Here is a 13,613-nt window from a genome sequence, read left to right as displayed (position 1 = left end):
GCATCATGGGGAGCAGAGTCTGTGTCATCGGGGTTGTTATCCTCCTTGTCATCGTCACTGTCGTCGTCGCCTCTTTGTCATCGGGAGCGGCCTCGTCCTGGGAGTGGCCTCGTCCAGAGTGGCCTCTTCTTGGCAGCAGCCCTGTCTGGGGAGCGGCCTCTCCAGAGCAGCCCCTGTCCGGGGAGCGGCCCTATCTGGGGAGCAACCCTATCTGGGGAGCAACCTCATCAGCAGTGGCCTCGTCCTGGGAGCGGCCTCCTCTGGAGTGGCCTCATCTAGAGAGTGGCCTCATCTGGAGTGGCCTTCTTGGGAGTGACCTTGTCGGGGTCATTGTCGTCGTCTCTTCGTAAGAGATGGCCCCTACCAGTCAGTTTGATTTTTGATGCTTGGCGCAAAATAAAGATTTGTTTGATTTTCGCTTTGTGTCAGTCTCGTTCCTTTGATCACGGACCCTAACATTGGGGGCTCGTCTGGGATCAAATGACGAGAACTGAGCCAGCATCGGAATTTTTGGGAAAAGCCTCCGGAGGTATTGGGATCTTGGGTATTGGGATCTTGTCTGTCTGTCTGGTTGGAGCTCCAGGGTATGGCCCACTGGGGAAAAGCTGGACACAGCCATGCTCCCCAGGGCTGGAGTGCATGCGGGGACGTCCCATCCCTCTGCTGGTAGATCGACGGGGGGTTCGAGTCCCCCTGGGTGGTCGGGGGATTCAAGTCCCCTTAGATGGTCAGGGGGTTCAAGTCCCCCTGGGCTGTCTCTGGGGGTTTGAGTCCCCCTAGGCAGTCAGGGGATTGCCAGGGGTTTCGAGTCCCCTGGGCGGTCAGGGGCCTGCTGGGGGGTTCGAGTCCCCCTGGGTGGTCAGGGGCCTGCCGGGGGGTTCGAGTCCCCCTGGGTAGTGGCCAGGGGGTTCGAGTCCCCCTGGGTGGCCAGGGGGTTAGAGTCCCCCTAGACGGTCACCGGGGACCGAGAAAATCCCCACCAGTGGCAGGACAGCTGGGTCTGCGGTTGTCTTTGTGTTGTCTTTATGTTGTCTGTTGTGTTGTTTGTTATGATTGAAGGAATGGGGCAAGCAGAGAGTAAGGGGACTCTGACTTTTGTCTCTCCTTTCCTCATAATAGATGTGGAGCTTCTCCCTCACTCATTTCGTGTGTTAAGGGCTATAACTGGAGCCAACTGGGGTTAGTCTAATGCCAAGTTAAGATGCCCAATGCTGATTCTCATTGGAGCCGGGCGTGGAATATGAGTGCCTAGTGGGCCACTTTTGGTAAGCAGAACTGGCGCTGCGGGATGAACTGACCTCGAGACAGAGACTTTAAGGAATATTCCCAAGCAGCTGCCGAAACTCCCTTTGTTTTGGGGAATTCCTTGCCTTCTCTGGCCCAACGTGGACTGCCTAGCCCCTCCCCCTTGCTGGAGGGAAAGCATGGCGTCTGAAGTGGAATGGGCCCAGGTGGAACGTGAGGTCTGTTAGCAAAGAGATGACTGAACTGATGGTTAATTGTCTGTCTCAGGGTTTTAATGGGTAACTGTTAAAGTAGCTTTCTGAGTCTTTGGTAACCTGAAGCTTTGAAGTTTTGCTTGGATGACAAATGGGATGAAGTGCTAGGATGCTGGTTGCTGGAACTGAGTTTGTGCTTTTGAAATCTGTTGGTAAACATGTTTTGTGCTTAACTGCTGTTGCAACAGTTCACAATTGGTTAATATTTGGTCTTCACTAGAGATTGAGATGTTTCTAAGAAAATGTAAATGGTTTTCTCTTTGCCCGCCCAGAATTGTAAATAAGATCTCTTTGACTCATAAGGCTTTCCCCTGATATGCAAAGTTACTGAGGAAGTACTGCTAAATCAATGATAAACCTTGGGTTACATTTGGGTAAATGCTGTAACTACACCAAAGGTTCTATACATTTCCTAAAGTTTTAATGTTGATAAGGGTCATCGTTTGATATTTAACCATATCTACTCTGAGTTTTTTTGTCATTTGTAATTGTTTTAATTCTCTCGTAAGATGAATTCCGCATTAAAGGAAATTCATATGGGAGACTTTCAGAACAAATACAGGTCTTTGATATGTTGAAATCCTGGAACTGAATTTCCAGAAGTAAAAGTTGCGCTCGGACTAAACCAGAATTAGTACGGAGACTCAAGGTAAGAATGAGTCTCCAGGAGCTTTCCTAGAAAGGCTAATTGAAGCCTATAAGATGTATAGCCCGATCAACCCTGAGGCACCTGAAAATCAGAGGGCAGTGAATCTTGCTTTTGCCAGTCAGTCAGCCCCGGATATAAGGAGGAAACTTCAGGAAATTGAAGGATTTGAAGGGAAGAATCTGATTTAGTTATGGGAATAGCAGAAAAGGTGTTTAACAGCAGGGGATGGTAAATGGAAGGAAAAGCCTAAGCACAGAGAAGGCAGGTGGGAAGACTTAGATTCAGATCAGTGCACTTACTGTAAGGAAAAAGGACATTGGGCCAGAGAGTGCCCCCAAAGGAAGACGACAATGTTGGCCACCAGAGTAAAAATTGAAGTGGAGGGGAAATGAATTGATTTTTTGGTGGACACGGGAGCCCAATTTTCATCATTACTTAAACCTATGGGAAAACTATCTGGAGAGGAAGTCTGGGTACAAGGAGCAAATGGCACAGAGAGACGTAAATGGACAACAGAAAGGACTTTAAATTTGCCCTAGGGAATAGTTAAACATTGATTTTTGGTCATCCTTAATGTCCCATATAACTTGATGGGAAGAGATCTCCTCCACAAGTTACAAGCTTGCATTCAGTTCTCAGAAGGAGACATGACTGTAACCTTGAGACAACCCACAGTACAGGTGCTTATGGCAGCAGTAGATGAATACCTCCTTTACGAGTCAGTCTCAAAACCAGAGGAGACAGAGGAGGGGAGCCTTCTCCAAATCCTACAGGACGAGTTTCCCCAGGTCTGGGCAGAAGGGAAGCCCCCTGCCTTGGCCAAGGAACAACCTCCAGTGGTGGTACAATTAAAGGCCATGGCTACGGCTGTTCGCATTCGGCAGTACCCCCTTCCCCGGGAAGCAAAGGAAAGGATCAGAGAACACATTAACCGCCTCCAAGGAGATGGGATCCTAGTTCCTTGCAAATCTCCATGGAACACATCTTTGCTGCCTGTCAAAAAGGCCGAGACTGGGGAGTACCGACCCATCCAGGACTTGCAGGAAGTTAATAAACAGGTTGAAGATGTCCACCCAACAGTGCCTAACCCCTATACCCTACTCTCCCTCCTGGGCCCCAAAAGAACTGTGTATACCATCTTCGATCTCAAGGATGCATTTTTCTGCATATTTTTAGCAAGGGAATCTCAGCCCCTTTTTGCTTTTGAGTGTTGCAACCCACAGAAAGGGTTTCAAGGCCAGATCACCTGGACAAGACTTCCCCAAAGATTCAAGAATTCACCCACCATTTTTGACAAGGCCCTACACGAGGATTTGTGTGAGTACAGAACCTCCAACCCAGGAGTCACTCTGTTACAGTACGTTGATGACTTGTGTTGTGAGCAGAAGGTTATAGACTGTTAAGTGTTATGTGTGTAATGGCTCCAATTGTTCGATATATATAGAAAGGAAGGAATTTTAATCCCTTTGGAATTAGTTTTTCATATCATTTTTACTATGAAAATTAACTTTTTTTTTTTTTTAATTCTCAGATCTTCCTAAATACTATGACAACTGCTCATTTTTCTTTCGGTTCCATACATCTTTTGTACAAAATAACAGGTATGGATCTGATATAATCCAGTAGAAATGGCTTAATCTCCAAGATCTGTGTAAGGCAGAATGGCTCTCCTACCCTCAATTTATAGATTATGTGTGTGTGTGTGTGTGTGTATACGTACATAGGTCCTAAATAGTATTTTTAATCTAATATTTACCTTACGAAAAATGAGAATGTTTGCCATTGTTATTACTCTGAACATGAGTGTGTAACTTCTGCTGAGAAGTCACAAAGTGTACAAGTGTTAAACAAATTTCTAAGCCTTAGTGGTTTTGTTTTCCTATTAAAATCATCAAGCAGAACTGCCAACAACTAACAATGTTGATCAAGTTAAAGTTTGTGCCCTCCTTCACCTTCTGCATGCTCCCTGTTATGGGAGAATCTGTTCGATAGTGAAATGGAATGTGTGTGGAAGCAAGTGACCTCAATTGTTCCCATACCAGACAGCTACCCTTTGATCCCTGAAGCCAATCTGAACGCTCGCTCAGACAGTGGTCCTAAGCAGGAGCTCCACTACAAGAAGTACTGGTCCAGGCAGTGTTGCTTAATTTTGTGATTTTCAAGGGCCATGAGATGAAAACTCTCTCATGTGTGGGTATTCTTATCATTAATACTGACAGTCAATTATCAATGTAGCTGCTCCTTGTAGAAATGGATGAGGTCTCTGGACATAAACTGGCATTGGTCTCTGGTCAGCACGATGTCAACTAGGTTGGAGGACTATTGTTTAATTTATATAGAAAAAACTACATTTCCTTAAATATTTTTTTTAAGATTTTCTTTACTTATTTGACAGACAGAGATCACAAGTAGGCAGAGAGGCAGACAGATAGAGAGAGAGGTGGAAGCAGGCTCCCTGCAGAGCAGAGAGCCCGATGTGGGGCTCGATCCCAGGACACTGGGATCATGACCTGAGCCGAAGGCAGAGGCTTTAACCCACTGAGCCACCCAGGTGCCCCCATTTCCTTAAATTTTGATAGGAATGGCAAGAAAAAGCCATTTCTTAAAGTCTCCTTTGTGTCATGAGCAGAAGGTTATAGACTGTTAAGTGTTGTGTGTGTAATGGCTCTAATTGTTCGATATATATAGAAAGGAAGGAACTTTAATCCCTTTGGAATTAGTTTTTCATATCATTTTTACTATGAAAATTAACTTTTTTTTTTTTTTTAATTCTCGGATCTTCCTAAATACTATGACAACTGCTCATTTTTCTTTTGGTTCCATACATCTTTTGTACAAAATAACAGGTATGGATCTGATATAATCAAGTAGAAATGGCTTAATCTCCAAGATCTGTGTAAGGCAGAATGGCATTCCTACCCTCAATTTATAGAAACCAAGAAATCCTCAAGTCCCCCATTCTTCATTATGTAAAATATAGGGCTATTCTTGAGAACCACTGTGGCATTATCCTCAAAGTCCATGCCATAGGACTGTGTCATAGGAGCTGAAATGTATTCTAATCAGATCTAGGGTGTGGTGATAAATCCCTCCCCTTGCAAATGTAGTAGGAGTCTGCTCAGTTACGCTGACTAGGGCAGGTCCACTGTGTGTGTTCATCTACTGATGACTGAACTACCTACCACATTCTAGGCCAGAAAGGAAAGCATCCTAGAGGAAGGCTTTAGCTAGTTTCAAGGTGACTGACACACCTAGATCTAGGGCAGAAGTTAGAGGACACAGTAAGCATCAGTGAAGACAGCTTTAAAAAAAAAAAAAAACAACAACAACAACAACAAAAAAACAATAGTCTCCCATTTAGAAATGACTTTCTAGTGACTAAACTGGGAAATCTTTTTTTAAAAATTAACTGAAGATTATTATTCCAGGGAAACTTCTTCCCTATCTGGAAATTCATTCCTGAGTCTGGAAGTTCTCTAGAATTCTAGTTCTCTAGTACTTGAAGGAGGACTGAGTTAGTGGGAATAGTAGAAATAGCCGCTGAGGACTATGGGTCTTGCTTGCGGGGGACGAGAGCGCTCTCACAGACTCTGCAGGGAAAAGGGTATCGGGTGTCAGCAAAGAAAGCACAGCTCTGTCAGAGCCATGCCACTTATCTAGGCTTTGGTCTCCACGAGGGAATGCGTTCACTGTCTGAGTCCAGGAAACAGGTGATCACCGGATACCCCCGCCCCACCACATCCCAACAAGTGAGGGAGTTTCTTGGGACGGTGGGCTACTGTAGGCTGTAGATACCGCGGTTCGCGGAGATTGCCCGACCGCTCTACGAACTGGGAAAAGGGGGGCTCACTACGGTAGAGTGGACAGCTGAGGCAGAAGGAGCATTTCGGGAATTACAAACAGCCTTGCTGAGCGCCCCAGCGTTGGCCATCCCAGATGTTACCAAGCCCTTCCACTTGTATGTGGATGAAAAAGCAGGAATAGCCAAGAGTTTTGTCTCAGACTCTGGGACCTTGGCAAAGGCCAGTAGCCTATCTTAGCAAGAAACTAGATCCAGTAGCAGCTGGGTTCCCCCCTTGCCTCCACATAATTGCTGCCACGGCCCTCCCGATCAAGGATGCAAGTAAATTGACTTTGGGTCAAAACCTCATCTTGACCACCACCCACGCTATCAAGGGCCTTCTCCAGACTCCACCAGACCAATGGATGACAAACGCCTGAGTGACGGGGTATCAGGCCCTCCTCCTGAACAAACCAAGAGTGACTTTCCGGCCCCCGGTGGTGCTAAATCCAGCCACACTGCTGCCAGAGGAGCTAGCTGACCATCCACACGACTGCAGGGAGGTCCTAACCCAAGTCGCAGGAATAAGGCCAGATCTCAGAGACATTCCCCTCCCGGATGCTGAGATGACTCTGTTCACAGATGGGAGTAGCTACATAGTCAATGGAAAGAGGTATGCAGGGGCTGCGGTTGTTTCTCCTGAGCAGACACTCTGGACAGCAGCCCTGCCACATGGAAACTTGGCGCAGAAAGTGGAACTGATTGCACTCACTAAGGCACTGCAATGGCCAAAGGTAAAACCGCCAACATCTATATGGACAGCAGGTATGCCTTTGCTATTCTCCATATACATGGGGCTATTTATTTTATAAAGAAAGGTGCCTATTAACAGCAGAAGGAAAAGGAATTAAAAACAGAAGAGAAATATTGGCTCTCCTCCAGGCTATTTGGGACCCAAAAGAGGTGGCCTTTATGCATTGCCCGGGACACCAAAAGGGGACTGATCTGATTTCAAAAGGAAACCAATTAGCAGATGAAGCTGCAAAGCAAGCAGCCCAAGAAACAGTGCAAGAACTGGTTATACTCCCGGCTCCAGCCCTACCAGAAAAACCGAACTATTCAGAAGATTTAAAGTATTTACAGAAATGGGTTAAATTGGACTATGAAGGGGACTGGGCTAAGACTAAAGCAGGAAAAATAATTCTTCCTCGAAGACTAAGAAGTTAGTAGACCAGATACATCAGGGTACTCATTTGGGGATACGCAAACTCAAGGACCTTATAGGCAAGCAGTTCCAGGTTTCTAAATTAGGGCATATGGTTCAGGATGTAGTTGATAGATGTGCTCAATGCCAGGCAGTTAATGTGGGAAGAACTAAAATGGGAAGAGGGAAAAGAGAAAGAGGTAAGGAACCAGGAATTTATTGGGAAATAGATTTTACAGAAATGAAACCTGAAAAATATGGGCACAAGTATATGTTAGTTTTTGTAGATACCTTTTCAGGCTGGGTAGAGGCTTTTTCCGCCAAACATGAGATGGCAGGAGTGGTAGCCAAAAAGCTACTAGAAGAAATAATTCCTAGGTTTGGGCTGCCTCTCGCAATCGGGTCAGACAATGGCCCTGAATTTGTGAGTTCAGTCTCACAGGCATTGGCCAAGGCCGTGGGCACTAATTGGAAACTACATTGTGCCTATTGGCCCCAGAGTTCCAGGCAAGTAGAGAGAATGAACCGCACTCTTAAAGAGACCTTGACAAAACTAATTCTGGAGACTGGCGGTGGATGGGTGGATCTCCTTCCTTTCGCCCTCCTCAGGGCATGATGTACACCCTTTTAAACAAGGTGACCCTATTTGAAATAATGTTTGGGAGACCCTTCCCCCCCCCCCCCCGCTCTGGCCTTGGCTACAAGAGGTTGCCCTAGCAGAAATGACTGATCAGTCTGTACTCCAGTCACTGTAGGCATTACAGTCTGTCTTAAAAAAAGCCCATGCAGGGATCCGGACTGCCCACACTGGGACGGAGACGGAGGTGGAACCACATCCTTACCAACCCGGAGACTTGGTTTGGATACGTCGCTATCAAGTGGGAAACTTGGAGCCTCGCTGGAAGGGACTGTATACTGTTATCCTGACCACCCCCACGGCAGTAAAAATAGAAGCCATTAGGGCCTGGGTTCACACGGGTCACATCAAGCGAGCCGAGAACAAGGACACCCCCCCCCAGAGATGGAAGCCGCAGCCGACAGACCCCACTGACCATGGACTAAAGTTAAGACTAAAAAACTGTGAGTTTATTGTTGCTCCTATTGTTACCTGTTTATGTAAAGTATAGGCGGGAAATTAGATGAGTGGAATTAGGAAAAATGGAAAAGGTTATACAAAGCGTTGAATGGCTAACTCATCAGCCGACTGTGCACTACTGTTACATTTTGGCCCCTGTATCATAAACGCCCTAATGTCATTTGTACCAAAGAAAATTAGAGTGATAAAAATATTAGTCTTACATGCTCAATATAACCCCTTACAACAGGAGAACATAGAACTGACTGAAAAGTCAAGGATTTGAGTAAATTCCAAAGAAAAGGGGGGAATGTAAGGGCTTGCCCCTCCCAGAGGAAATTTCTTGTAAACTCCTGATATAGGGGCAGGCCAGGACGGATGGAGACATCCAATCAGTGGGGCATGCATATATTACTGACGTGAGTTGAAATCCCAGTGGCCACCTGTGTGTGGGCAGGGCTCAACCACCTCTATAAAGGTTAGTCTGTGAGGCTGGGCGGGGAAGGGTAGGAGGAGTAGGAGGAGGAGTTAGAGTAGCCGTTAGGGAGAGCTGTTAGAAGCGTTAGTTGGGAGAGCCATCAGGATAGCCACGGTAGGGATAGTTGTTCAGAACCGCGCCGCCCCTGCCCGGGGAGCGGCCTCGCCAATATCGAGCCGTGGCCTCACCACCAGTGGCCTCGCCAACCCGAGCTGCAGCCCTCAGCAGCGGCGCCGCGGGGAACAGCCTAGCCGCCAGCAGCCTCGCCACCACCGAGCCGTGGCCCCGCCACGAACGGCCTGGCCACCCACAGCGGCCTTGCTGCCCCAAGCCACAAGAGGCCTCGCCACCCAGAGCCGCGAGTGGCCTTGTCGCCCCGGGCCTCGCCACCACTGAGCCGCGGCCCCACCGCAAACGGCCTCACCGCCCAGAACCGTGGCCCCACCTCAAGGGGCCTCGCCAGAGCGGTGTCATTCCAGGGAGCGACCTCGTCGGCGAGCAGCCTCGTCCAAAGCAGTGGCCTCCTCTGGGGAACAGCCTTGTCAGAGTGGCGTCATGGGGAGCAAAGTCCGTGTCATTGGGGTTGTTGTCCTCCTTGTCATCGTCGCTGTCGTCGTTGCCTCTTCGTCGTTGGGAGCAGCCTCGTTCTGGGAGCGGCCTCGTCCAGAGTGGCCTCTTCTTGGGAGCGGCCCTGTCTGGGGAGTGGCCTCGCCAGAGCAGCCCGTCTGGGGAGCAGCCCTGTCTAGGGAGCAACCTCATCAGCAGCAGTCTCGTCCTGGGAGCGGTCTCATCCGGAGTGGCCTCATCTGCAGAGCAGCCTCATCCGGAGCGGCCTTCTTGGGAATGACCTTGTTGGGGTCATCGTCGTCGTCTCTTCGTAAGAGATGGCCCCTACCAGTCAGTTTGATTTTTGATGCTTGGCGCAAAATAAAGCTTTGTTTGATTTTCGCTTTGTGTCAGTCTCGTTCCTTTGATCACGGACCCTAACAGGTATTACTGTGGGAATTTTTCATACATATAAACACAAACATTGGAATAATTACAGATGTTATATATGTGTGTATATTAATATATATGTATGTACATGTGTATACATATGTATTTTTTCAACTTCATCTCCTGAAGGGGTCTGGGAGCAATGATAGCCCAGTAGAAATGAGGATATTGAGTGTTCAAATCAAACTTGGCATCTAATGTCATTTTTCATTAAAAGGAGCTAAAACTCCTCAGTGGAATAGCACTTTCTATCACTGGGTGAGGAAGAACAGAATTTTTATTATTTTTTTAATACCAGAAAATACAAAAATACTCAAAAGAATTACTGGAACAAAAGAGTAAGAGCCAGCTTGAAGAGGCCCCCACTGGCCAAATCCAGAAAAATTTGAGCATCTAAATATATAGCGGGCATACCACTCTCTAGCAGCCGTGGAGACCCCACATGGTTCTGCCAATGCCCTGATAGAGAATTTGAGGCCAGCATTAAATTTGAAATATTTCAAGTATTTCAAATGGGCGGGTACTGAAATACTTTAGCTAAACAATTTATTGTCAATGAAAGAATCATCAGTTTAAAAAAAAACAATACACACACACACACACACACACACAAGTCACCTGACAACCTATCCAATTTCCCATCTGAATATATTCCAGCTATGCCTGACAGCTGTGCAGGCACAGTTAGGGTAGAGAGCACCTTATGCTCTTGAACTTTTTGATACTACAGTGCAAGATGATTCACCAGTCTACAACAGATGCACCCCTAGTCTGTTTTTCAGTGCTCTCTCGCTCTCTCTGTCTTCATTTGAGAATATGAAAGAAAAGTGGGTACTTCCAATGCCACTGTCCACAGGCTCCTATCTTGCGTGTTGGGACCAACATGGACCTCAAATGATCCCTCTACTGCTGACACATGTGCTAAGAGCAAAAGCCAATCACTCTGAAGACTGCTGAAAAGCAAGCCCATGGCCTGAAGGCTTGCAAGGGTGTGCAGTGTTTTGCACTCAAATGGAAAGGTCAAAGAGTGCATTGACAAAACACTATTTATTAGCTGTCCTAATCCTCCAGAACAGAAGGGCCGCAGGTGTGTGCTGCTCCAGACATCCCTCTAGAGCCCTTCCTGCACCAGTGGTGTCCAATGCTACTAAAAGCAGTGTTTAAGTTGAACTAAAGATTAAAAATTAAAATATGCTTCTGTAATAATGACAAATGCTCTGCATCCACCCACATGTACTTTTGTGAGACAGGGCCCATAGGTATGGTCTATTTAACTCAATTTAAATAAATTAATGTTAAGTGCTGTGCATTATAAGAAAAGTGATCGCCATTTTTTTTGTCTTTTTATTTCTTCTTATTTCATTTAAAAGGAAGGTGTGCTTGTAATGACTGAAAAATTCTTGGCTCAAAATGTTGAAACTGCTTCACAGTTACACTCTGGAGAGTAATTTGGTACATCTTAGAGAACTTTTTTTGGTTTTTGTTTTCTCTTCTTTTTCTTTTGAGGGGATGTATGGAGCAATTTTTATTTGGTCTTGTTTTTAATTAACCAGTGGGCAGTCCTGACCAGAGGAGTATTGCTTCTTATTGCTTATTCTGCTTCCTAGATCCAATTTGGAAAACATAATGTCCATGTGCTGCTATGAGAAAGTAATATAATAGAGTAAGTGTCTCATTTAATGACACATGATCCTTTTTGAAAGTTGCCTTTTCTCTCCTTGAGTGGGCCCAGTATTTTATGAAATTATGACTTATAAAAATGGGTGGGACTTTGATGTACTATAAATGTGACTATGACTGTCAAGGAAATTTTTCTGCCATGTGCTGTTCTTGAAGTTGTTTTCTGACCTCTCTCACTGATAGAGAAAAGTACTGCCCCTTTTGAAATAATCCAAACAGATTCAGCTCTTAATTACTCCCTGTTTAGAAATATGCACACAATGTAAAATTGCAAACCATTACATAAAATCATAACCAAGAAGTTCATATTAACCCAAAGTTAATAAATACAAAGGGGAGAAAAGAGAAAGCTCATTCTTTAAATAGAACACCAGCCAACATGTGTAGCTAGAACGGGGGAAATATTAGCTGAAAGTCAAACCATCACAGGAGTACTTGGTACCAGCCAGAGTTGTCAGTGGATGTGAGGTTTGGTGGATGGAGGTTTGGGGGTAGGATAATTTCAGAACATCGCTTTGCAAACGATGAATCAACTACAAAGGGGGAAACAGCAGCTATACATGAGGAAGGCTGGAAGACACTTAACTTGTCCCAGTGGTCACGATCAATGTCTTAATGGGACCAGTAAACATGTGACATCACTGACATGATGCACTGAGAAGAGTCCAGCATCATTTCTGCACTATTTCTGCCAAAAACATGTGGCTTGCATCTGGTCCAGAGAAAATATAAGACCAACCCCAACTGCTACTTATGCTATAGACCACTATATTCTTTAAGCTTTACAAAGACCTGAGAATAAGAAAGACTGGTCCAGACTGATGGAAATTGATGCAACATGTTCACTAAGTAAAACACACATTCCTAGGTAGGATGCTGGGCCAGAAAGGAAAATAGACATTTGGTGTCTATTTTGGTGGGACAGTTGGTAAAATTTTAATGGGGTTTGTGGAGGGGATGGTTATGGTGAACCAGTGCTGATTTCCTCATTTTCGGAGGTTTGGACAGTGGCAATGTAAAGCAATATTCTTGTTTAGGAGAAGTATATCCCAGAATATCTAGTGGTAAGGGGAAATCTGGGTTTGAGAAATGAGAAAGTTCTTTGTTTTGTTCTTGCAATTTTTTGGTAGATTAAAAACAGAACAAAGATTAGAAAAAAATGAAGCAAAATAGGAAGAGTAGTTGCCCTCTGAATACCAAGATTATGCCTGGTTTCTAAAATGTTTTGTTAAATTTTGCTACACTTTCCAGGTATTCAATAATAAACATGCATTTTTTAGTTGAGAGGCACTATATAATAAAGTACATAAAGTATACCCACTTGATTTTTTACTTGTGTTTACACACTGGGTGAGACAGTGAACATTTCCAGCATGATATAATGTTCCTCTAAGTGGCTTCCCTGTTCATACCTCATCACCCGAAGTTTCCATTATTCCAATTTGTCAACTATCTTTACCAGTTCTTAAATTTCATATAAATGGAATGACACAATTATGTTCTCTTTTGTATCTGGCATCTTTTGCTCAATATATGGGTGAGAATCATATCTACCAATTGTTTATTCCTTTTAAGTGCTGTGAAGTATTCCATTGTTTGAATATATCACAATCTATCTACTCTCTTCTTGGTGAGAATTGTTTTTCCAGTTTGGAGTTATTATAACAAAATTTCTATGAACTCTCTTGGTGGAACCATACCCTTAGGGGAGGAATTGCTTAGATGTGTAGACCAGTGGTCAGCAAACTTTTTCTGTAAAGAATCAGATAGTATTTTAGGCCTTGTAAGCCATACATTCTACCATAACCAGTCAACTCTGCCACGGACAATACCCATTTTCCAAGACTTCTTAGAAGCTTGTAGTTGCCTCTGGACACTGTCCTGATATCTATGTTTGTGACAGTTATTTTTGATCATGAGGCACAAGCATGAGAATGAAGGCAATACACCAAGGATGACAGGGCAAAAATATATAAAGAAAATGAGTCTCTGATGGCATTTTTGAGCAGCTAAACCAAAACCATAAACTACCTACTTCAAAAATATTTTATATGTGAAAAAAGTAAATCTGTATTAAGATTCTGTGAATTTAATTTTTTGTTATTTATAACTCAGTGCATTGCTAACAGATATTTTAATTCAGCTTCAGTTATTCAATAAACAAGAGATTTATTGAATACCTGTTGTATACACTGTAATTCTGTTATTCTTTTGTTTCACTGAGTATTAAAAGGAGTTCACAACATGACTT

The 13,613-nt window shown here is 44.7% G+C and overlaps 1 protein-coding gene across 1 annotated transcript; it reads left to right on the top strand.

Moving 5' to 3' along the window:
- The first annotated feature begins 2,738 nt into the window (after nucleotides 1–2,738).
- Nucleotides 2,739–7,749, top strand: LOC116880672. Its single transcript, XM_032879949.1, is given in 6 exon segments — nucleotides 2,739–3,522; nucleotides 5,680–6,136; nucleotides 6,138–6,709; nucleotides 6,712–6,794; nucleotides 6,797–7,062; nucleotides 7,122–7,749. Coding segments are annotated over 6 exon segments (2,790 nt in total).
- The last annotated feature ends 5,864 nt before the right edge of the window (nucleotides 7,750–13,613 follow it).

Source organism: Lontra canadensis, unplaced genomic scaffold, assembly GCF_010015895.1.
Source record: "Lontra canadensis isolate GAN:19392208 unplaced genomic scaffold, GSC_riverotter_1.0 scaffold67, whole genome shotgun sequence".
In the NCBI taxonomy this organism is placed as follows: domain Eukaryota; kingdom Metazoa; phylum Chordata; class Mammalia; order Carnivora; family Mustelidae; genus Lontra; species Lontra canadensis.
This window is presented reverse-complemented; position numbering and strand designations above follow the sequence as displayed.